This window comes from Anopheles cruzii, chromosome 2 (assembly GCF_943734635.1).
Source record: "Anopheles cruzii chromosome 2, idAnoCruzAS_RS32_06, whole genome shotgun sequence".
In the NCBI taxonomy this organism is placed as follows: Eukaryota; Metazoa; Arthropoda; class Insecta; order Diptera; family Culicidae; genus Anopheles; species Anopheles cruzii.
Genome location: NC_069144.1, coordinates 57473734 through 57498385, shown reverse-complemented (window position 1 = coordinate 57498385; position 24652 = coordinate 57473734). Strand labels below are relative to the sequence as shown.

The 24652-nt window shown below is 51.2% G+C and overlaps 2 protein-coding genes across 2 annotated transcripts; both read right to left on the bottom strand.

Moving 5' to 3' along the window:
- Positions 1-1716: 1716 nt before the first annotated feature.
- LOC128267538 (carcinine transporter) lies at positions 1717-13698 on the bottom strand. Its single transcript, XM_053004394.1, has 7 exons — positions 13193-13698; positions 7247-7466; positions 6905-7163; positions 2919-3111; positions 2408-2841; positions 1988-2336; positions 1717-1921 (listed from the first exon to the last, which is right to left on the bottom strand). The coding sequence occupies exons 1-7, from the start codon at positions 13696-13698 to the stop codon at positions 1717-1719; spliced, it is 2166 nt and encodes a 721-aa protein (XP_052860354.1).
- A 4870-nt stretch (positions 13699-18568) lies between these two features.
- On the bottom strand, positions 18569-23751 carry LOC128269497 (ankyrin-3). The gene is made up of 9 exons (XM_053006978.1): positions 23575-23751; positions 23156-23492; positions 22104-22267; positions 21916-22031; positions 21488-21850; positions 21261-21414; positions 21013-21191; positions 20840-20943; positions 18569-20753 (listed from the first exon to the last, which is right to left on the bottom strand). Exons 2-9 carry the CDS (start codon positions 23330-23332, stop codon positions 19710-19712), a joined length of 2301 nt encoding a protein of 766 aa, XP_052862938.1. The 5' UTR covers positions 23333-23492; positions 23575-23751; the 3' UTR covers positions 18569-19709.
- Between the last annotated feature and the right edge of the window lie 901 nt (positions 23752-24652).

The window sequence follows — 24652 nt, the reverse complement described above, 5'->3', positions numbered from 1 at the left end:
TAATTTCATCTGTCAGCAACACGTGTAGCAAAGCTATGTTCAGACCGATGATTTTATTGCCATCGGTTGTGCGATAATGCCAATTGGCCACCAATGATGAAGCATGATGATAAAAGCACATAAAATGAAATGTCAAACCCATTAATGCGGGATTTGATTGGAAGCCACGGGAACGGTGATTTGCGATTTCCTGTGCCCCTGGTTATTCTGCTGAGAACCTATTGCCTCATACTCTTTACAGTGCTTCACCAGCGAGGCATTAAAGGGTCAACCAAGCTCTAACCAGCGAGCGAACCATTTATGTTAATTTAATTACCAAACCTCGCCCCAGATGTGCTCTGAAGCGGTCACAAATTCGGTGCTAATTGTCTGCCATGTATGGAGAGCAAATGCACAAAAACTGATTTAAACAATCGTTCCGTCGCCATCCGGATGTTGTGTTAGCCTGATGAAAGTTCCTCAATGAGACAACGACGAGGGGAGCAACACCTATTCCAACAGGCGAATGAAACACGTGCATTGCGCAGCTTAATGTTCAGCGAGGTGTAAAAATGAATTTGCATGCCTTTCTCCTCATGCGTGGCCAACGTATCTGCAAAAAAAGACCCAATTTCGATATCGACATGAAAATATGTACCGGAACCTTTGCAACGACAACATGTTTTGAGGAGAAGCATAAGATAATAAAGTCGGTGGCAGATTGGTTGCAATAAGGTTAAAAATATTAAAACGAAACAGACAAACGTTATTTTCTTTTTACATTCTTATTTCGTCGATAGGATGAGTATAAATTAACACGATGTTACCCTCACAACCATTGCTCGCATTCTCGGTATCACATTCTGACGAGCTATTTCGAGCTTAATGTTTTGTTAAAAAGTAGCGAATAAATAAAACTTTCTCGCCCTACATACTGTACTGTTGTTCCTTCGCAATGCTGTTGAAATCTGCTGGTTTTCGCTAAAAAAAAGGCTTCGTTTCTGAAACCTGAACTGAGCCCTCTGCTGCGTAGGTATCATTATCCTGATCACGAAATCTTAAAACCATCAGGGAAAGGGCGTGAAGGGCACGTTAATGCTGTCCTCGAGACAACAACATCACCGTACTCGTGTCCGGTCCTACTTTGTCTCGCCAGTCTGATACAAAACAAAAATAGTAAAACAACACAAAATCTGCCGTCCGATCCGGACTCGGAGGAAATAATAATACTTTTCTCTCAAGTTTTTGGCCACTCCGTTTGTTGCAATATGGCTGTTTTGCTGTACTGAAACGCGTTACGGTTCCCTGTTTAGGAACTTGGTGCTCCCGCTCTTGGCTTCGATCGGTGGAAGGAAAGTTTGCCATCCTGTTCACCCCACTGCTGGGTTGCTGACTCACTAAATACTGCCGATCTGGTTCGCGCACGTTCTGTCCGCGGTCGGGAGGATAATTTGGCGATTGGAATATTAACAATTTTGTGCACCGTGTGCACCTGCGGTTCGCTGTGCTACTAACTCGAAAATCATCCGATACGGTTGACTAGAATCGGTACCACCAGCGTACCCCGTTCGCCCGAGGAATTAAAGTTATCCGATTAAAATGAAATTTAGACTCTGATAGCGCATCGTCTTCGGGTCGGCCTTCCCGGCCCCCGGTGGCCGGTGGTGCCGAGTGTTCGAAAACGTGCGCTAGTCTACTAGTAGGAAGCATTACACAAATATAGAGCGTAATGGTGGCCTACACACCGGCCGACATCTGTTCCTCCTTGCACTGTGCCAGCGAGCGCACGGAAACGCGCGATCGCACCGATCGGTTCAGCATACTGGAGCGAAGTTCGCCTCGTGTCGACGCCCTCAGCGATGCTCCGATCGAGGTCTTCGACGAGCACCGCGTGAACCGCTCGACCGGTAGATCGTCACAGGTGTCGAAGTCATCCACTTTCCTGTTGGAGCAAGAACGTTAGAGAGTGAGCATTTCGTGAACCAACCGGAGGCGATAATGATCTTACTTCGTGAGACACGGGAAGTCCCAAATCTTTTGCCCACGTCCAAACTCTTCACCATCGGCAAGCGTTTGCGGCAGGTCGTGTCCTAGGGTTTCGGGCAGCATAAGGGATAGCAATCCGCCAATGATTCCCATAACGCCCAGCACGATAAGGGGTAGCGAGGGCGACACGTTCGCCAGATAGACGACGAACGGTGCAACGATACTAGCCACGTATCCCATGATGTGAATGAAAGCAACACCCTGCGCCCGGACTACGGTCGGTAGCAGTTCCGCCGCGTACTGTAGCCCAATGTTGTACGAAATGTTCACACTGAAACGTCCCAGGATGGCAAGTGTCGCTGAGTAGGCACCTGTCATAAAAGGAAAAGATATAGTGGTTAGCGTGTGACGACTGCAAGAGAGATTGCCCCGCACTACCTACCCATTGGCACCATGGTCGCAAAGAGACTGAACAACCCGCTGGCAACCATCGTACCGCAGGCCAACCAACGACGACCCCAACGATCCAGCGTCAGAGTGAGGAAAGTGTCGGCCGGCAGTTCCGTGGCCGCGGCCACGGTGAACGTGAAGAACAGGTCCAGTCCGAGAGAACCCACGTTCCGGACGTGTCCGTCAAACACGAGCGAGATCGCCATCCAGATCGTGATCAGCAGGATGGTGATTTTGCGCAGGCGTGGCGTCTTGAACAGATCCAGCACGGAGTAGTTGCTGTTCGCCGCATCTTCCTCCTGGAGTCTCACGCAACTATCGCTAAACTCTTGATACACTTTGGCATCGATCGTCTTCCGGTTGATCTTCTCGAACTTCTTCAGGATTCCGATTGCTTTGTCAATCTTACCCTGCGAAACGAGCCATCTGCGAAGGAAGCAGCAATGGTGCGGTGCGTTTGAAACAACGAGGCCTCATCTTCCGCCCGCCCGCCACTAACTTACCTTGCCGATTCCGGTACCAACAGGGGGGTAAAAATGGCCAAAGCGAGGGGCGCCGAGGTGACGATAGCAAACACTTTCCAGTCCGCCAGATAGTACGCAATCCACGGGAGCGCACAGGACGCCGTGGTAAAGAACAGCGCGATCGACATATTCGCAACGAACGTGCGCCATTTCGGTCCAACGTATTCCAGAACTGAAAAAAAGAAAGTGAATGAAGCACGGATTGCATATCAAGCAGGCGTAATCGAATTGAGTAAAACATCGAATTTAAAACATCGACCGCAGTTGGCGGAAATTTTGAATTAAACATGTAATTTCGGTAATGAATGCAAACATTTGTTGAATGGCCACAAAAGGCATTCTAAATTACGCATACTGTTATTCTTTACATGGCCCGTTCTTACGCTACATCTCCTTCAAAGGTACTTAAAGCGGCAACATGCCAGCCCAAGTATGCCAGATGTTGGCGGACAGAACACGCAACGTATCTAATATTCATTAGAAATGTCTTTTTAATCAATGATTGATATAGGTCGAAGCGCGGCAACCAGTTTACAGGCACGCAACTCCACTCTGCCGGTTGATGTCGAACTGCCAACAGGCAATTCAAATGGGCCCAGCGACAGCAGTAGTTGCCAACGGTCAACGCAATGCCGCGGATTAATCGTCGCCGTGCTAATGTGCGTTTCCCATTGCGGCGGAGCAGAGCAATGTCCCCGCATATTTACACACTTCGATTTGACTTTAAGGAAAACGTGCCTCCGATTCTACATTACGCCCTCACGCGGGGACCCCATTAGTATGTTTATTTATTCTGCCACCTCGTTTTCCGCCCGCGCACCAGGATCTGCCTGCGTGTGTGTGTGCGTGTTATTTATTAATGGCATATTTTTTGTATGTGCTCATTTTCCTAATTTCATGTCCGCGTTCCTTGGGCGCTCATCCAGCGTTAATAACTCGCCCTGACGGATGTATTCCAGCGCCCTCGTCCTGAAGCTCATCGGAGCGCGGGGTATGCTAATGCACGTTACGCGTATTAATGTAGACCGTGGCAGGTGGCGTTAGAAATCGAAGCAAATTGCATTCATGGCCCTGTGGCCCTGGTGCACCGGGACCAATCCGGTGACCACCTGGCATTACCTCGCCGCTGGAAGTGCTGATCATCTACCTAATGGCCGGGCTTTGCGACGGACAGACTTGCTTTATAATTTTGCCGCCGAGAACTTCAGCCGCCGGTTGAGTAACGCACCTCACGATTCTCGGAATCGGCTCGGAAATGGAACTAAAACGATCGTTTCCTGCTAGAAACATTTCTTGGCCAGCTTGTCGCAGTTTATGAATGAAGTAAACATTAAGCACGCAAAGTAGGCGAGTTGACATTTATTGAACTGAACGGCAGTGCGCGTTCGGAATGGCACAATGTCACCAAAGTGACAAATTTTTAATAAACACATCGACTGTCTGATTAAGTTTTCTCGGGCTAATCGCAGGAGACAGAGCAAATAAATCATAGCAAACCGGTCCAACTGCGTTACAGGTTTCGAGCCTATGGCCTTTTCACGTCCTGTTTCGTTCCTTGGCCGAATGTAACTTTTTTCTGCGTGCAAACTTTGGCACACACACACACTCAGTCTTCACAAAGCCAAAGTACGCAATCTGGGTTTTCAGCATTCGACGGTGCAACGGCTCCGCGTTCGAAGGCTTACGGTCCGTCTTACGATCCGTAGGCGAGCAGAGCAATCATAAACGTTATGAAAAAACAAAGTGCGAGTTCTAGAAGCGCGCTTTGCCCAGAACAGTGCCGCCGCCCGGTTGGATGACCTTCGGAGGAGCAAGAATTTTTCTGCCTGTCAACTGGAAGTAGCCCCCGCCGGGGGCCGGCACCATTCCGAATCGTTAGACGAGTGACTCCAAGGAGCGCCGCGTTGTGTCCTTTCGCAGCAACCTGCCCCATTCCGGGACGGCCCCAGCGTCGCACCGTAACCACCGTAAAGTGAAAGGCGGCCAGCCAGAACGGGAAAACCGAGCGAGCAAAATTCAAATCAACCCAAAGAGACGCTGACGTCCTCACGGGTGGGGTGGCCGGCGGACCGAAAATGAAGCCGCTCGTCTGCATGGCTGGGCGACCTTGAGCCACTACTACCAGCACTGCGCTTCGCGGCCACTCGACACATTCACTCGAAATTGGAACGGAAATCACGAAACCGGAACCGAAAATCAGACCTTAAGCAGTGGACGCACGCGCGCGCGCGAGAAGTCACTTTTCAGGGAGCCGAAATCATTCGCCACTGCGCTGAGGGCAATTACTTCCGGTGTGCCAGAATGGTCGCTAAGTATCGCGCCAGAATCGTAAACTTGTTTCCCAGGATATGACGCGACTTCCTTGGGACAGAATGGAGTTTCGCACTAACCGCCGACGCTGACACTGGCGCTATCGCCTTGATTTTGTCTGCCATTAATTGGGCCAACCGGATGTGGTGAACTTGTGAACGCACTTGAACCCAACGTACTGAGGACCTGATTAACGATGGCGGTAGGGTAGTTCGTCATCGCAAGTTGAGCGCACCGGTGGTTGACCCTACTAAGGTTTTTAAATTCCCCACCCGCAAGGTGAACTGGTCCGAAAAAACCCAAATGTGTTGCAGTGGAGCTCATAAAGTGACGCGAACGAACGTATTACACAACGGTAGGAAGCACTTCGATATTAATAAAATCCAACTGCAGAATTCAGCTTCAGCAGAAACGGAAGCTTCGTTTCTGATTATGTTACTGGAATGAGTTAGCCTCCGATGAAGTCATAAACGGAACACTTTGAGCCTCGGGCAGCCGCATAACCAATAGTTGGCGAGAGCCAGCACGGGTCCATTGTTTCGCCCGGCCCGGAATGTGCCCTCGAGAGGCGACATATGAACCCCGGTGGAGATAAAGACCCGGGCGAAGATGGTATCTAATTTTCATTCATTAGCATCACCTGGGGCCAATTTGTCGCGTGCGTTGGCTACCTTCGGCGCGGTTCCCGTACAAAGGGAATTATCATAAATCTGTCAGATGCTTCACCTCAGACACGATTTGTTGCGGGAATAAAACATCGAATGGGACGCGATAATTGCTGGTTGATGGTTCTGTGTGTCCGACTATTTATCAACAGTCAAGTGGTTAATTTTAGTGGCCACAAAGGTGGTACCATGAAATGACGAGGTCAGAGGCAATCCGCTAGGGAACACACACGCTTCTTACCCTGAGACAATTGGGTTTCGATTAAGTGAAGCATAAAATATATGTTAATCCGTGTTAAAACATGCCACGCCGCCGTGTTACGGAGGGTATTCCACGCGATCGGTGCATGTCCGTGTGCCTGGGGCAACGGATCACGATCCGATAGCCGATCCTGGTTGGCCCGAGGGGCAATTAGGTGTAAAATTGTAAAAAAGCATAACCGGCTCCACAATTAATTACTGAACAAACACGACACACCATCGCGGGGTGCCGCAGGTGATCTTGTAGCTCCTCAAGCCTCAAACCCAGAGCCTCGACGCGGAATGGAGTCAAAGCAAACACCTTGCGGGGAGAACGAAATGATAGAATCGCCGACTGGAAACGATTAACACTCAATCCGACACCGGACCGACACTGGTCCGACTCCGACAGGTGTGCCTACGACATCAATCACTCAGGTCCATTTCAGGTTACATTACGTAGCAGTAGCCATAGTGGCCGGACCGGGCCGGGACAGGACTGGAGGTGAAACCCACTTTTCCTGCAGCTCGACGCAACGCCAAACGCAGACGATCACCTTCACCCCCGAACCCCAACGCCAGAGAACCGGCCAGAATCGGTTCATAAGAAGGACGTGGCGAGCGTTTACTAAGTTGCGAACCGTAAACCGCGCTCAAAACTGTGAAACATCACGCGACCAAGATGCCTTTTTTGCATCGCTGAATCGATCGCAGCTTCTTGCGACTACTATCGTGATATCGTGGACTTACCTAAGATGTACATCATCGTGAAGCAGTTGTCGAAGGCGAATCCGACCAGAAACCGGCACAGGCTGAACTGCCAGAAGTTACCGACGAATGCGGTAGCGACGCCGGCTGCGAAGCCGATTATGTTGCACCCGGCCAGGGCCGGGATGCGGCCGTACCGATCGGCAATCCAGCCGAACAGCAGCCCACCGACGATGGCGCCCAGAAAGAAGATAGACTGGGCCAGCGTCGGCAGATAGGCATGGTCACAGACCCACTCGAACTGCAAACGGCGGGGAAAGGATGAAACGAGAACGATTAGCTAGAACGTGTTCTAGAGATGGCACCGTGGAGTGCTGGACGTACATCCGTGGCGGCCGTTGCGTAGGGTACATCGGTGTAGTTGTACTCCCAACCATGCCGGCAGGGCTGCGTTGGCCAGGATGGATCCGGCTTGCGTATGTTGTTCGCAAGCACCTCGGTGAAGTTAACGGCATACATCGAACACTTGCTGTAGCTGGTGGCTTCACCCTCCAAAGTCGGGCCAAAGTCGAGCGACTCTTCGACAGGAATCGCCAGCGCTCGTCTGTAAAGAGAGCGGAAAGATAGAGAATGTCACTATTTTACGATCGAGGCAGACACAATAAGGTAACGCTAATAGATTTTTTCTTGGGATAAAACATCGTAATTAATAAATGACTAGCCCGAACCAACATTATGCCATTCCAGGTGCTATAGGCCCGTGGAAACGATGTTCCTATTTCTTCCACTTCATCTTCGTAGTCATCGTTATGCTCGCCGATCGAATGCTTCTGCAACGCAACATTCACTTCTATCGAAGGTCCAGCACAAAGGAAGGGCCAGAGCATCGGCCAGAGCATTGGCCACACAGAGCCGCCCCTGCCCCGAGAGTATCCTTGAGATGCTGCTAGAGTCAATGCTCCTCTCCGGGACTGGTTCCCGTTGGGAATCGCGCTGCAAAATTGTGCTCGTTGATTTACCAACACGGCCCGGCACACACCTCCTGAACAAAGGCTTTGCTAGATGCCAATTCCGTGGGGGGGGGGGCATTAAGCATAAAACAGAAGTTTGTGGTGTTTTGCTAGCTACCGTTAGCTCCCAGATTGGCACGGAATTCGTTTCGCTGGTGCTAAATTGGCAGCATTTTGGTTTATTTATAGCACAGCAGCAGCTTTGCATTTGCACTCAAAAGAATGCATGCGAATTAATGCTGCAAAATGCCGACTCACGCGGAACTCTAACGCCACGGCGAATTGCCTTGAGCACGTACGACCCCTTGCGCGGGGGCCAACATTAGCGGTGCCGTCACGTTAAGTAATAAGCCTTCAAAGTGGATTGCGGATCTCAAGATCCTCGAACCCGGCCTCTCGATCACTCCCACCACTACTGATCGTTTGATCAAGTTCCGTTTGGCAGAGGAAAGAACCATCATAGAAGTGATTGGACAGTGTTCGTTTTTTGCGGGACTCCTTCGCTGGTTCGCAACACGGAAGTCCGTAAAATGCTTTCAATCACTTCCAACGATCTTTGGTAGGTGTCGTTTCGGACTAGGTTGGACCAGACCTACTTTTTCTTCCAACTCGACAGGTCGCCTAGCAACGCCGCTGCTAGGCAACCACTGCGCGGAAATAATTAATGATCCTTTTGCTTAGTCCGTTAGAAGCGAAACGTGTTTTTGAAAGTTTTGACAGATTGACAAGAAGAACTCGGATCGAAGGCGGTGACACTCGTGAACCTGTTATTAGTAGACACATTTTTTTGTTCGTTTGCTTAACTCGTTCCGATGGTTAATCATCGTCGTAAATGTAAGAACGATTGAAGCGGAACTCGAAAAACCTTTGCCTTACCCACGAAATTGCCACTTGACTGAGGGATCTCAAATTACAACCTCAAAACCACAGGCTCAATCCGGGAGCCTGTTCAGTGCCTAATTACGTTCTTCCGCGACGTGCTTGAAATTGATTCCACTATGCCACTTCTTTGAAGGGCGCCCATCAGCGATCGTGATATGCCATAATCGGTTTGGTTCCCCATATTATCCAAACATTGATTCTTATCCTGCGGATTCTTATCCTAACATTGGCGTGATCTCGGGCGATGATGGAAACAAACAAAACACTTGACAGCAAACTCATTCTCTCGCGAATTAAGAACTCGTTTACGGGCGCTTCCAAAGACGGAAATTGAATATAGGGCTACAGGTGGTTCGGTCGATTTTTCCGTGACGAAACCGTAGCAGCTGAACAAAGAACACAAACCAACGGTCCAAAGCCAGCGAACACACCCATAACATAATCACAAAACACATGACTTCCGATTCTGCGCACCTCGACGCACTCCACGCAGCGAGCCACGCCATCGCGGAACCGTGACCATTCAGCCGGATCTGGCAGGAATAGATTTAAATCGAATTTCAAGGTTTATTAGACAGAATCGATCGTGGTTCGCGGCTTCGGTCGGTGGTGCGCGGGAGTCGCTGGAGCCTTTGCAGCCGGGGGGTCGCGTGCTACGGCCAAGCTACCAGCGCAGGGCCAGCTATCCTCTGAAGGGAGACCCTTTTTCATGGTTACGGTCACTCCACGGCATCGTTTCGGCCGATCGGCATGTTCAGTGTTTCCGCATTGTGCCGGTTCGGCCGTGGCGATCGTTTCCGCCGGGTTGGTTGAATTTTCGTTCTGTCATATTAAGATTTCACACCCCGCAGGACCGACCGACACAGGTACAAAGTGTTCTTGTTCAATCATAAATCACTTGAATGAATTATGTTTGCTACGCGCGAGTTCTTGATGGTGATCTATGGATCTATGATCTAGTAAACAGATCCAATATTGTCGACAAACAACAACTTGTCATCTGAGGGGCCCAAGGACGCCAAAAAATTAGCATTTTAATCAACAGATGGATGTTTTCTGTTGTAGCGTTTCTGATCACTGATGACTGCGATCTAAGATAATGAGCCACAGAGTTTGCCAAGATCGTTTGGAGAAATGCTTTTCTTGAGGTTTTAAGTCCCGCAAATACAGCATTCTAAGCTAATGTTATTTTCTTCATTAATTTCTATGCGACTTAGATCAACCAGAATGTTTAAAAAACCAAGATGCCACCGAACGATTCATCATTCTGTTTGTTTTAGGAAATGTGCGCAGCAATAGGATGCTGGTTCTGGCAAACATCTGTCAGTCTGATCGTGATCCTCCGGTGGCAGCTCTCCGTTGAGTTCATGTCAGGAAATCACGACTTCATTGACGCAACCAAAGGTGACCGACGGATTTGTGCTCCTTCCGGATCCGTCTCAAAATTAGATCACCCACTTGACCGATCGTACGGAGTTCAATGTGTTGCTCCGTTAGGAAGTGGCCGTTCTTAAGTTCGAGCTCGCAGCGGTTCCAGCAGCCTGGCAAACGTTTCCATCAGAGTGTCAATTAAATGTGGACATGTCTTCCGACACGGGGCGGCTTTTCGGTTTTCAGTGGCAGACGCTCTCCTTTCGCTTCCTTCGACCGACCGTGACTTGTTGCGCGAAATGGGTCGACGGAATGGGCCGACTTCCTCGTTACCAGCGGCGGCGGCGACCGGAACCCGATTATGTCATTCTCGATCGCCACACGCGGTGATGTGGCCGTTGGAAGACTCCAGTTCTAGAGAGGGGGAGATCGTAAGTAACTCGCACGCGTTCGGGACTTTCACTCGCTCGCTGTGGTGGCCAGTGGGTTGACCCTCGAATCAAACCGGCGCGATGAATTTCCACCACGCGGCGGCCAGTTTTTCGCTACTCCATAAAACATTCGGCCAAGACGCAGACACACAAACACACACGTTTGTGCACTTTGCCGATCGTGCACACGCAAAACACACACACATGCTGTGCACAATTTAATTGCGACCTTCAATCGGGCGGGCGGACGTCAAGCCGTTCTCAATTTTTCCGCCGTATTCTACGCGAACGCGCGCGCGCGCTTCAAAACAAGCGCATTTCTGTGGCGTGTGGCGTGGAAGGCGTGAGGCACTCCAGCAGTTCGGTGGCCACAAAAGCAGCTACGACCACCCTGCGAGCGATCACACGTACGTGCGGGCTACCAATGGACCATGAGAACCGTGCTCTTCATGGCTCTTCGAGCTCCTGAGAACGCAATTCACCGTTCCGAGGCTTTACACTTCGCTGCTGTTATGGGACGCGATCGCGGCACGTGCCGCGTATGGCGCATGAAGAATTATTGATTTTGACCACAAAAACGGCTGCAACAACTGCGTATGAGTGAACCCTCAAGAAGGGCCCAGTAATTGACCAGTAATTGAGTAAGGCTTAAGACGATCGGTGAGTGAGTCCAAAGTCTAACGCAAAGAAGACCTTTCAGTTGCTCGTGTCTGGGACAGTCCAGGTCCAACAATTGTCACTGGAAACATCGGATGGGTTTATGGGCCAATTTGTGTTATGGAAAGCATTTAGTAGATCATCACGCAAGTGCACCTGGAAAGGGTTGCAGAAGAGTTGGTGGGATCAGGTTTAGGTCCCGACCCAACAAATCGATTTATGGTATTTACCGTGAGCTGCCCGGCGTTGCGCACCGAAGTCAGTCGGTCCTGGAAATGAGGCCACCACACTGCTGGCGTTCGTGCTGAAGTGATCGCCACCGCCCGATCGAGTGAGGCTCTCGAGGCATACATAATGTGATTGAACCACGTAAACGCGTTCGATTGCATGATTGGCCGGTCGGCGGCCGATCGGACTGGCCTTAACCCGGGTGTGCGCTGTGGTTTACAATTAGACGCCCTCCCTAATCAACCGTCCGGTGTCCGTCCGGATGGCACATTTTCTTCTGGTCACTTCCCAGCACTGTCACCGGTTCAGGTGTGCCAGTTCCGTTTAATTGCCAGGCCAATCAGCCTCTTTTTTGCGGCATGCACTGTCTCAGGAAAAGCAGCAATATTTATGCGTCTTTGAACTTGGATTCATTGGCTGGCAATTAGTGACACGGCGGAGGGGGGGGTACATTGGACTACCGGCGTCTTTTGTCGCACAACACGCGGCGGGCAGGCGAATTTGGGTCAAGTTGAAGTTGAAACTGTGCGGTCTGACCGCGAGCTCGGTTTCTGCGGTTATTACCGCATCGGGCGCTCGGTTTTGGCTGCCGGTCCGTGGCGCTAATCACGCACACATCTCGCCTCTTAGGCCCCCCATGTGACTTCATTGCCCCCGCGAGCAACCGCGAAACACACTGGAGTTAATTATTGGGCCATCGATAATGAACATTCCAAGGCCACGGAATGGCTCTCTTGAGGCTTTTGGGTTTATTTCGGAGGCAGATCCTCATCCAAACTCTTCGTTGGCATTTGAAGCCCCGGGGCGTAATGGCGGTTGCCACAGTGCAGGGTGGCGGCAAACGGTAAAGGCCACCGGTGGTCGGAATGTGCACACATGTAACACGTTACGGCAACAAGCATGACGCAGTTATTCGTAGAATGTACATTTACATGTAGCGGCCACCAAGCCCGTTGATGAATCAGTTTACTTCGCGGCAAAGTGTTTAACACTTTACCAACAACACCGCGCATAGGTGACCGACTAGGAAGTGTCTGGCTCAATGCATCCGTTTGTTCAGTGCATTCTTCGTCGGTGTTTTTATGCCCCTTTCGGTTGAAATCGAGCTCAGTTTTCCGATGCAAGATGATGCACTCGCGGCCGTGCGCCGTAGACCTTGCTCGATCAGGAAGTGCATACTGCGCATACGTGTCGGCGGCTCGGCTCGCAACATTAAAAGGCGATTAAAGGAACCCATTCCCCCAGCATGGCCGAGGCTACGGCCAGCGAGGCTCTACAATGTTTCGAGCCGTGTCTATAATACATTGCGGCCCTCAGACACCGCGGGGACGACTTCGATTTGAATGCATCACACAAAAATCTGCATCACCCGATGCACCCGATGTGGTGGTGGGGCTGGGCGCGAAAAACCTTGATAGAGGCGCGTCGTCGAAGGAGGCTTCGCTTTTCCTCTGCTGCCTCAGCTTTATGGTCAAAACATCCGATCGAAGCGATCACTATCGTACCCAGCGAAGGCGGCGTGGTAGCAAAACCGGCACACACGACTCGACGCCATGGCCACCACCAGCGTTAGGAATGGCGGCCCAGTGCGGAGAGCTGAAGACACTTTCCGTCTCGGCTCCTGTCAAGCGTGTCCGGGGCGTTACCACTACCACGAACGCGGAGCATCCATTTTCTCCTTCAACGTACACTACTACTACTACTACTACTAGTGGTCGTATCTTGGTGTACGGAAAGGCGACGCCACTTACCGATCCTCGACGGACAGATGCTGCAGTTCCGGCACGTAGCACCAGTGCTCCTCCGGCACCAGGGTGATGAAGATTTGCGAAAAGTACACGAACGCCACGAAGAATGCGAACGGAATCATCAGCAGGAACAGGATCTTCTGGTAGCGCCCGAACTCGCCCACATGCGGCAGCAGGTCATCGAAGTCGACGACCGGCTTCTCCACCACCGCCATTTTGCCTGGGCTGGCCGCGGCGGCATGGCCGGGACCGTGGCCATCGCCCCCGGTTCCGCCGCCACCACCGGCGCGACTGCTGTTTTTCGTTCCCTTCCGGAGCGCATCCTTCGTCGTTTCGTCGGCGACGCCCAGCTTCATCGGGCACTCGCTGACGAACGCGTTGTTGATGAAGGCATTCAGCTTCAGGTTGCTGCCGCTAAGATTGCCCAAACTGACTGTGCTATTGTTCAGCTCCCGCTCGTCGACCGCATGGACGACCGGGATGCTGGCTTCCTCTGGTTTGGGCGACATTTTGTGTCCTTTGGTTTCAAAGTTTGGCTCCGATTCTCACTCCCGGTGGTGCAGGTATTGGCGATACGGTGCGCAACACTTTCACCTTCAGTCCCACGGGTTCGATCGAGTGTGGAAATGGGAAAAACTGGAACGATCGCTCACACTTTTCTCACTGACACACACACACGCGCGGGCGCGGGTTTTTCACGGGCACGGATTCGTTTTCCTAGCTGCGTTGCATCTCGCCGTCGGATCGTTTGCTGACAAGCCGGGCACTTTTCGTGGGGTTTTCCTTTTCGTTCGGTTTTAAGGTTTTCGCTGCTCTCTTCTACTAGAGACTCTCGTGTGCACCTAGGAAGCACACAAGGCCAAAGAATTTTAGTGTGACCACCACCACGCAAGTGTCGACGGGGCTCGAAAACTCAAACGCTCCTAACGGACTCGTCGACTTAGTCGCCAGTGGATCGGACGTACAATTGAGCTCCGATCGGTGACCGCGCCACGATTTATAATGCCTTTTTTCTCTGGCGTCTCTCCCTCTCTCTCTCTCTCGCTGACTGTCTGTCCCGCGAGAGTGTGTCACCAGCAGAGTGTGGCCACCGGAATAGCCGATCCGATCGACCGGTCGACCGACCGATCGTCCACGATCGTAAGAGAGCAGGTTGTCGCGCCGCGATGAGAAAAGGTGCGTGAGAGACTGTGTCACAAGGATACGCCCGAGAGAGAGAGACGCGACACTTCGAGAGACACCGAGGACGGGGGTACGGGAGCGCGGGCAATGGACACTCTTCTTGCACCTACACCCCGCTGCTGCTGCCTCGCCAACGCACAACCGTTGTCGAGCACTCAAAGCCAGGTACTAACCGACCGAACCGAGACCGAAGGCTCGGCACTTGCCACCACCACCACCAGCCAGCCGACTTAGTGCGTGAGAACGAGGCCCGTCTCTGGCGGCCGATCGCTACCCGGGCCGCGCCGTAGACAGTGCACCGAAGTGCCGAAAGGGTCATAAACGCGGCATGGCTCCGACATCTGGTTTCGCTTGCCTAGACACCCTCAGCCTGGCTTTGTTGTGTTTCCTTCTTCAGTTCTCCGCCTGGTTCCTGTAGGGTTCAAGTGCCGTCGAACAGGAGTTTCATTAGGCTTTGGCTGGGGGTAGAGTTTAACCGGAGTATTTGGAATTTCCCGCAGCGGCGAAGCAGACACGCACATAAAGCGCGTCACGCCGACCGTCGCATAATCGATCGTGAATCACTCCCCAGGAGGTCCGACACCCGGTGGCCTCGGGAAAATCACAACAGACTGGCAGACTGGGAAAGCATCCGGGGCGAGACGGCGAAATCGTTGGTCGGATTGTTTTGAGATAGTCCGAAAAATCCCCGATGCGTCAGTTAGTGCGCGCCGCCGCTTACATTACGGCGGCCATTCCAAGCAGCCGTATTGCTTTTATTTCCATTTTTGTTATTGGCGGCTGTGGATGTTCGGGGTCGGGCCCACCAGTTACTAATTAACGCCGATACCCTTCTACGGTACCGTGAGCGACCAGTACGAGGAAATTGTTTTCATTTAATGACATAATTTTGATTACAATTTTTAAGAATTAGCAACCGGATTGCTTGTTGCAAAGAAAAAAGGATCAAACAGGATCTGAGTGGGCAATTATTATTATGCTAATTCGAACCCTTATTCGAACCGCCAATTAAGATATTACACACAATCGGCGTCGGACATGTTCACAGAGGCCTCACGGAGAGTAACACACGGAAACGATCGCTGGCGCTGTTCACACATGGAACAATGTTGTTCACAGCATAAGCGACCGGGGAACAGGGGTCCCACGTGCTATTAATGTACCACCGCCACGTGTGTAGTGATTGCGATGTAAAAAGGTTCTTTCGAAGGTGTTTTTTACGCTAATCGAACACAAGCTTGCGAAGAACGCAACGTAACCGCACCCGGGTGTTTGTTAAACAATTATTCGGACCCACGATTGTGCGGTTCACGTGCCAATGATCCTGGTCCAGCACGAGTTCTTGTTTAATCTAGCTAAATGCGTATGGCTTTGTGCCAAAACCCGGACCCGCAGTGTGTCCGGCATGATCACAAACAACCCTCCGATCATTCATTAAGCCATGAATAATGGGAGGCTATAAATGCTTGTCGATTTGTTTCCTCCGCGAAATGTTTTATGAACGTAACACACCAGAGAGACATTCACCCAAAAACTGCTGGCCCCAAATGCTGGCTGACATTTTTCCACTTAAATCAACCCGAGACAAAGGAGCTTGACGCACGCGTGTTAAGCATGGCTGCGCGCTGATCGATCGCGATTTCCTTGTTGGAGTGTAGCCGTCCCAAAGCGCCGTGCAAGACCAGTTTTTAAAGCACGGGCCCGTGCGTTACGGGTTTTCGCCGGTTTTCCCAAGCTCCAGAATCATCGGACTAGGGCGAGGGACAGAAGCTAATCCTTTCTTTGTGACTCTACGGGGATCCTCTTACCGGAACGGATCGGCAGAACTTCGACAAACCGAGCTAACGAACAACCAAAGTCCGTGCTTCCTGTACGAGGATTTTCAGATGCAGTGGGTTATGCGGCGGTCCGCACCGGTCTTTACCGGTCCATGTAAGGTCTTTGGGGCTAACCGAAACAATCGCTCACAAACGGACACAAAGCTCGTTCGTTGCAGCTGCTCTGGAGTAATTTATGGTAGCCTCTGCCCATCACGTCCAGCTTCACCGCTCACTGCCGGTCGAAGGTAAACTGCCCCTTTTATAGAAAGTGCCAATTTACGTGCCCGCGAATTCGGTGGTGGCACTTCTCTGCAGGTTCATTTCATGTTGCCTCCGCCGGAGAAGCATAAGTGGATGCGTCGCATGACGCTACCTTCTAAGCTGGCGGTCGCACAGTCTATAAGGTTAAGGTGCAGCAACAGAGAAAAAAAGACACCCGCAGCGCGGACTTGGAATGAATCAGATCATCGCATCTAACTAACTAATCCCATTGCCAAGTGCCTGAAAGCCACCTATAATGTCTCATTAAACAACCGAGCGCACCTGATCAGCGCGTGCAACCGGATCACACCGGTGCCAAGAACCGAACCGCTGGACCGGTGGCGGTCTTGCTCGAGGACAGAACGAAATTGCCACCGACCGTTGCGGGCCCTCCCTTCCTTCCGGTTTCCCGGTCGGTTTGCGGCTGCTCTCCGTGGTTCCCGCAACCTTCTACGCTGTCGATCGTCAATCGCCGATCCTCTCACGGACCTCCCCTCCCATGGATTGTGGTGACCGTGTGGGAGGACACGCTCTTAGCATTATGCTTCTTGTTCTTTTGCGGTAAAATCTGGACTGTTTAGTAAGGTTTGCGGACTGTTTAGTATCAAATTTGGAAAAAAATATAATTTTCAACAAAACGTAGTGAATTTTCCACGAAACTGCAAGCCTTTATCCACCTCCAGCGTCATGCTGTCCCAAGCGTTGTGAGTTTTGTGATCTTTTCCTTCACTCGTTTCTCAATTCGCCCGTCGATGTTTCGATGACCTTGTTCCGATGAAGCTGTGGGAGCGGATCACAGTCAGCAGGCACTTGAAAGTGGTGCAGTGCCGTGAACCTGACCGTGTCACATGGCTTTGGCAAAAACTGGTGGCCCGCCGGTTGCCGTCATTGCCGAAACATAGCCATCCCTCCCAGGCATGTCGGTTGCAGTGCGCATTTCCTCCCAAAACGAACCGGTGTAGTCCACATTTAGCGGGTTATGGTTATGAAGGTTTGCGTACTCACGCTTTTGGCTGGGTCGTAGATTTTCCAAGGATTTTTTACCCGTGCGGTTCTAAATCACGCTGTGCCGAACAGAACCAGGAACTTTCTGTCAAGATTTTGTTTTACAAGGTCAGTTCGGCGGTGCAGCAGAACCCTGCAGCACCGCGACAGCACCGTAAATTCTTCCACATCACAAGGCATTTTTATTAACACACACCTGACATTGAGTGGAGGAATAACAGTAAGCTTAAGTAGTTTAAAAGGTCGCAGGTTCCAGCCGGTGATGGTAAAATAAAATGGTTCAATTTCTTTATATTTTCTAGTTGTACTGAACGTAACTGAACTATGGTGTCGTATTAAACGATGCTATAAAGCTCCCGTCAATAACCGTTCCATATTGGAGCAACTTGCTCCGTGGATTCGCTTTGTGAACTCAGTTTCGATACATTCATTTAGGTGTTTTGTTGTAAATGCCGTAATCGGCTTTTTCGGTTGAGTGAGTACCCGCGTGCGCTGGCCGCGTGATGGACGCGTGTCGTCGTAACCCTTCTAACAATTAAGCTGATTGACTCATTGTCACCGGTTCCACCGGTGTTTAAGAACTCTAATTAACGTCAATGGAAAGCAGCCGACTGTTCCATTAAGTTGAAAATTGCCAGTTTGCTAATTTTATAACCGAACCAACAAAGCAGCCCATATTCGACACCGACGAAAGCCGTTCAAAGGGTTCTAAAAGCGTACCGAAGGATAATGATTTTAGGTTTTGTTCAATATCTGTTTCACGACGGCCCGGTTTAAAGTTGTTTCCAATCTCTGTAATCGTAAACCCTTCCTCCATTATTAAGTGGATTACAGAGAAAGAGGGTTCGTTTCGGGCTCGAAGTTGACCATTAGGCCAGGTACTGGAAAGTAGCAGCCCATTCACTGCAAGCAAGTGGATAATGCCTTTTTCCAATTACACAGCCAACTGATTCAAGAACAAAGTTACAGGCATCAAGCTGCGATAGCCGGTTCCCAGGTGGTTCGTCGTCGTCGCTAAGCTAAGAAGTGGAAGTGGAGTAGTAAAGGTCTCGCGTCCCGATGATAGATAAAACAAAGGCAGTTCACATTTTCAACAACTTTATTACTCTCTTACACCGCCTCCAGCACCAGATTCCGTTCGATACGGGCTCGACAGACGGGTTTTGCCGGATGATACGCTAACATTTTTACATTCGCACGCAAATACAACATTCTCTTACATCTTGTGGTTCGACGTCCGGTTACTACTGCAAAGGTTTGTTCGGTTCTCGGTTCAGTCGCGTTGGTAAATTGAAATTCGGGTTTAACATTTAGCAGCGGTGAATAGAAGAGCTTGTCTTTTACGTTCCTTCCCGATGGATCACTACCGGCTCGGTGGCGGATCCGTTTGGTTAGGTTTTCTTCGTAGTTCATAAATGGTTCATACTTTGTTCGTTCCACAGCCCTCCGACCCGACTCCTCGCTGGCTGGCGGCGGTCGTTAGTTTGTATAAGATGCTTATTTCGTTATCATATCTAACTCAGTATCGCGTCACATTAAGAACACACCGCGCCACTCCGAACTAGCAATGCGTGATGTTCTTACCGCGCCGCAACGCCGTATTTACAGTATGCACATAAACACGTGGGTTATGACTCGGTGAAATTCAGTGCCATCCCCGTCGTAGTGGCCGCCTACAGGGGGTGCCGTTCGTTACCCTAAGTCCTAGTTAGTAGTTAATATTTATACGTAGCGCGGCCTTTGAATGTCGTACGGTTGTGGGACGCTCACGCACCGTCGGCCGATACTTTGGGTAGATTTGTTGATGCCTTAAGCCGGAGCAGAGACATTTAGTATCTAAATCAGTGGCAGAACTAAAAAGGGGAAATTTTGTATTTATTGAGGAATGAATTCCTGTAACTTAGACGCTAATAGCCACATCGTTCGTAAATGCCGCCATAGCATCAATATGCATCGCGCAAAACTGAGCTAAAAACAAAGCAAAATCAAACCTTAATGAAACGATATTTTATAAAACACACAAAACACTGCAAACACACGTGCCCAAAGTATAGGGTCAAGTACAGTTCACGCACGCTAGCGGGGTCTTAGTTGTCTATCTAGTTAGCATCTGAAAACCGGTCCTTCGTTCGTGGCCCTTTCGCAACGGAACGCAACAGAGAAATGAACGGAAGATCGCAACCCATTCGCAGGTGCACACTATCTTGGAGATCTTGGAGTGAATCAGTGAGTGAGCCGCCCGGTGACCCGTTTTACGTGTCAAAGTTCATGACGTACTCCTTGAGCGGGCCGGGCAGATTGAGACGGTTGATGTTCGGTGCAAGCTTCTTCCCGAGACTGTCGTAGATGCAGACGCGACACAGCTGCTTCAGGCTGCGCGGTTTCTTGTACAGGCTGATGATCAGATGGCGCAGATTGTCGATCGACTTGTGGGGCACCTGGGCGATGAACAGGTTGTGCAGCGATTTCAGGCAGTTGAACAGCGTGTCGTGCTTCATCGAGTAGTAGAACAGATAGATGATGCGCTGATACGTTTGCTCGCTGTCGAGCAGTATGAACTCCTTGCGCGTGAGCAGCATAATGTAGTAGAACAGCAGATAGTTGCGAGCGTTCTGGCGGAACGAATTGCGCAGATTTTCGTTGGCGCCATTCGTGGCGCCACCCGACGACGTTCCGGGTCCGGCCGTGCCGCCGCTGGACGATGAGCTACCCACAGTACCACTACTGCTAGCTCCGCCCGCTCCACCCGAACCGCCGGCACCGGTATTCACACCACCACCAGGTCCTCCCGATGTGGTGCCAGCAGCTCCGGTAGATGGCCCTGCGCCAACGACCTCGGCCACAACCGCACCGGCGGGCGCTCCGCCCCTCAGGCCGCCACCAAAGTTGATGAAATCGTTTACGAAAATGATCGACAAGTTGCTGCTGCTGGCCCCGTTCATCATCAGCTTGAAGCTGAGCGATATGTTCGGATCGATGCCGTACTGCATCAGCAGCAGCAGCAGCTCGTAAACGCACAGGATGTCCGGACAGGTGCGCACGTTCACGATCATGTCGATCACCGACTGCAGGATGTGCTGCGAGGTGATGTTGCAGTCGAGCCCGTACTGCAGCAGCAGCAGGAGAATGTTTTTGATAAAATCGAAATTGGCCCGCTTCTGGCCATCACAGTTGAGCGTAAAGTTCTCCGACACGGTAAAGATCAGCACGTGCAGTGGCGTCAGATTGGAACGGTACGAGCAGTTCGGGTTCGCCCCGTTCTGCAGCAGTATCCGGATGCAGTTCAGGTAGCAGACCTGCGGAATCGATTTCGTAATTAAGTCCATTGGCCAACCCGAAGCCGTACAACTTCTCATCGATTGCCCCTCTCTTGCCTTCTTACCTTCATTGAGTGTGTAAAGTGGTGCAGCGGATCCTTGTTGATCAGCGGCACCAGGCAAACCATAATCGGGACGGAACCATCTCTACCGACGATGTTTGGGTCACCTGCGGGGATACAAATACGCGCATGTTTCAACATTCACGCCACATCATCGCTGGCTGGCCAGTACTTACCTCCTTCTTTGATAAGCATATTGAGCAACTCGTAGCAAACCTCCCAGTCACGGATGTGGCGGAAAACGCACGCCAGTGCACTGTTGCCACTTTGATTGATCGAGCTCTTTGCACCATTCTGCAGCAGAAAGCGCACCAGATGCAACACGTCCCACTTGTTCCACTTGTCGTAACCGTATCTGCAAAATCAAGGCCAAGGCACAAGGTTAGCTCCTGCATTCGGGTGCGCTCTGCTGGATGATCGTTACCTCGCTTCCTCTAGCGCGTATCGTACGATGATGGCATGCAGTGGCGTGTTACCGAGCGAGTCAGGACTGTTGATAAGTTCTTTGCAGCCCCTCTCCAGCAGGATGCGGATAGTGTTTAAGGTATCTTCAGCCGACTTCCTGGCCGCCAGTATAACTGTTGCAATCGAAATAAAACTCCCTTTTAGGTCGATGCTCTCCTGCACCTTCGCGCGTAGGGTGCCACTTACCAACGTGCAACAGAGTCATCTGCTGGGTACAGGTCCGTACCGTTGTGATCGCGCCATGCTGTATCAGTAGCTCCAGGAACCGCCCGTCATGCAGGACAGCCTGGTGGATCGGGTAGTACTCATCCTTGATCAAATTGATCTCGTCCGATCGCGTCTGCACCAGATGCTGCACACACTTCCACGCACCGCGCTCACACGCAATGTGCAGCAGCGGTTTGCGTACCCGAAACAGCATCCACGGTTCCTCCAGTTTCTGTGCCAGCATGTTCAGCACACTGATCTGATCGCCATCGATCGCGTAGCACACCGCATTCTGCAGCTTTGTGTTGGGTCGCTCGCAAACCCCTACATTATCGCCTTGATCTATCGAGGAAGAAGAAGCGGTCACAAATAACTGCCAACGGCACACCTCCCTCAACAGGACTTACTCTTATATTTTCCACTTTCTTCGCAGTTGTGCGAATGGGCACCGGGAAAGCACATTCTCGCCTCCGTGTCTATCCGGGCCCCGTGCTTTAGCAGCAGTTCGACACACTCCTCATAGCTGCGCAAGGGGACATCGATCGATTAGATAGTAGAAAGAGAAACGTTTTACGGCAACCGGCAACCTTCTTACCCTTTGAGGCACGCGATGTGCAGTGGCAGCGAACACGAACTCCGGTTCACGTCTGGCCGATGTCTTTGCAGTAGCCACCTGGCCAGTTCGACGTGGTTCAGTCCTACACTTTTCTGCAGCAGATTGTAGCCCGTTTCATCGTGAATGGCGAGGATGTTTTCGTACTGCGCGTGGAAAAAAGAAAATCCAATCATTACATTTCGGACAATGTTGGTTTTGTGCGCTAAAATTGCCTAAAATCCAAAACAGACAATTGGAAATCATTCAATCGACGATCGATTTCAACTTCTCGTGAGGCTCTTTTTCCAAAGCAAAGAATCCACCGGATGGATTTCGGAATTGTTCACAAGAAAAAGAGATGAATAGCATCCATTGATCAACCGTTTGGTCAAACAAATCAAGCCACCAACGGAACACTCGTGCCTCGTGCGGGGCGCGCAATAACGATGACGCAAAATTGTGCCACTACCACCCAGCGTGCAGCGTGTGTCCGGCGAAATACAAAAATCAACACCGCATCGACAACAGATCGAACAACGGAAGCAAACTTCCTCGAGATATGGCGCACAACTCGTTTCGCAGAGGATCGGCTGGGTGGCGATCGCGCTCACGATAGATAATGAATGCTGGAAGAGGCCGTGTTATTAATGCGTGCGTCATATTCGTCTCGACAAGCGCCCAGCGTCGTCAACGGCGGGTCGTCCGTCCCCAGCATAAGCTGGAATTCAAATCACGCCTCACACGCAACAGCGCAGCTCGGCCGCGGGCTCGATCGCGAGCACGCGCGCGCATGACAGAGACGGACGATGAGAATAGAGGCAGCGCGGGACGTTCTTAAATGGGGAAGATCGCTTCGATGGGGGGGGCCGATTGACGCACGTACGAAAAGGCGCGAATCACATCGCCACGGTTCGAAGCGCTGGCCACCCAACAATTGTAATCGATCGCCCGGTTTTTGACTGTTTCGCGATCGCGATGCTGCTGTCCTTGAAGGAAGATGAGAATGAATGTCGAACCGAGAACAGAAGCTCAAGAACCGGCGGACCACCTACCTTCGGAATTTGAAGCAGAAGTGGTTCGAGCCGATTGATTGAGATCTTCGGGTTGGCTCGGAGCGCGTCGAAGATGGTGTTCACCTTGTCCACCGTCGCTTCGGAAACCTTGTGGCCATCGCGATTCGAGAGCAGCGCGCTGCCAGAACGGAACACCTGACTAACGGAGCCACCCATTGCACTGCACCACGCACCTACCAAGCCGTACCGCCGTGTTTCCTTGACGACACCAGAGAAGGCAGAAGGATTGCTCAGGTTCTATGCGATCTTTTCGGCAGTTAATGGGCTGATCCGATGCGAACTCTCTCTCGCATAGTAGGCAGTGCAAGGCAAGGATCTACACCTGAATGGCACATCTACCACTGAGCGAACACTGAGCTTCTTTTTTTTAATAATTTCACTGAACGGTAATACTTTACTGGTTGCAGCACGAGAGCACACGAGCCTTCCTTCGATGTGATCCGAACACCGACAACACGTCTTCTTCAGTTCATCGCCGGCAAACAAAACATTTCGCGGACGCTACGATTTGTTCCCTCGCCCGACCGAACGCTTATGACGCAAAACTGTGCACATCCGACGATTACCTCCGATTGCTGGACCCTTCGCCACCGTTACTACTACTATTGCTGCTGCTGCCGCTTCTACTGCTACGACTACTTGCACTGCTAATACTATTATTGTGGCAACGACTGCGAGGACTGCGGGTGGTGCGGGGGGGCATGGCAGCTGATCGGGCCGCTTTCATTCTCGTTACGCGTTTGCACTGCGGAGAACCGCTGGGTGGTGTTCCTCTGGCGGGTACTAATCCTTCCGCTCCATCCTTTGCCGTGCTCCTACGGGGACTGCATTATGCAATTATGTCCGAAGTGATGCCACACAAAAACACTTCACGAAAACGGGACCCACTGTAAGCTGCTCAGGTTTCGAAGGTGTCTTCTGTCTCATCAGTCTTCTGTCTGACCTGCGACATTTCGAACGATGGCTCCGGATGGCTCCGGCCGAGGGGAGGCAGATAGTTTGGTTGGCTTCCGTAACACCTCGTCACCTAGACAGCCAGACAAACCCGGTGCACGAACCCGTTTTCCTTCGCTAGAAATGTCCTTTCACCACCAGGTTGTGGATGGAAAATCGATACCAAAAGGCGAAACGGGAGGTTTGCAGCAAAACATCAACACACGGTTTGCACGGTAAGTGTTTGCTCGCCCAGCGGAGGATAACGTTACCCGTCTAAATGCATCGAGGTGTTTGGACACATCTAATAATAAATAGGACACGACACGCAATGCAGCTGCACTTTCGCGGAACAACAAACTTTTTTCTGTACCAGGGTTTCGGAACCTTCGAAACCAGAGCAATTGTTGCTTTCTTTGCACGCTTTTCCTTACAAGCTGTATTATTTTGACAGCGCTCACCTGTGGGGGAAAACTGAGCTACTGAGCTACCGTTTTTGACACAGTCCACTGACAGCGACAATGAGTGCCTCGGTTGCGTGAG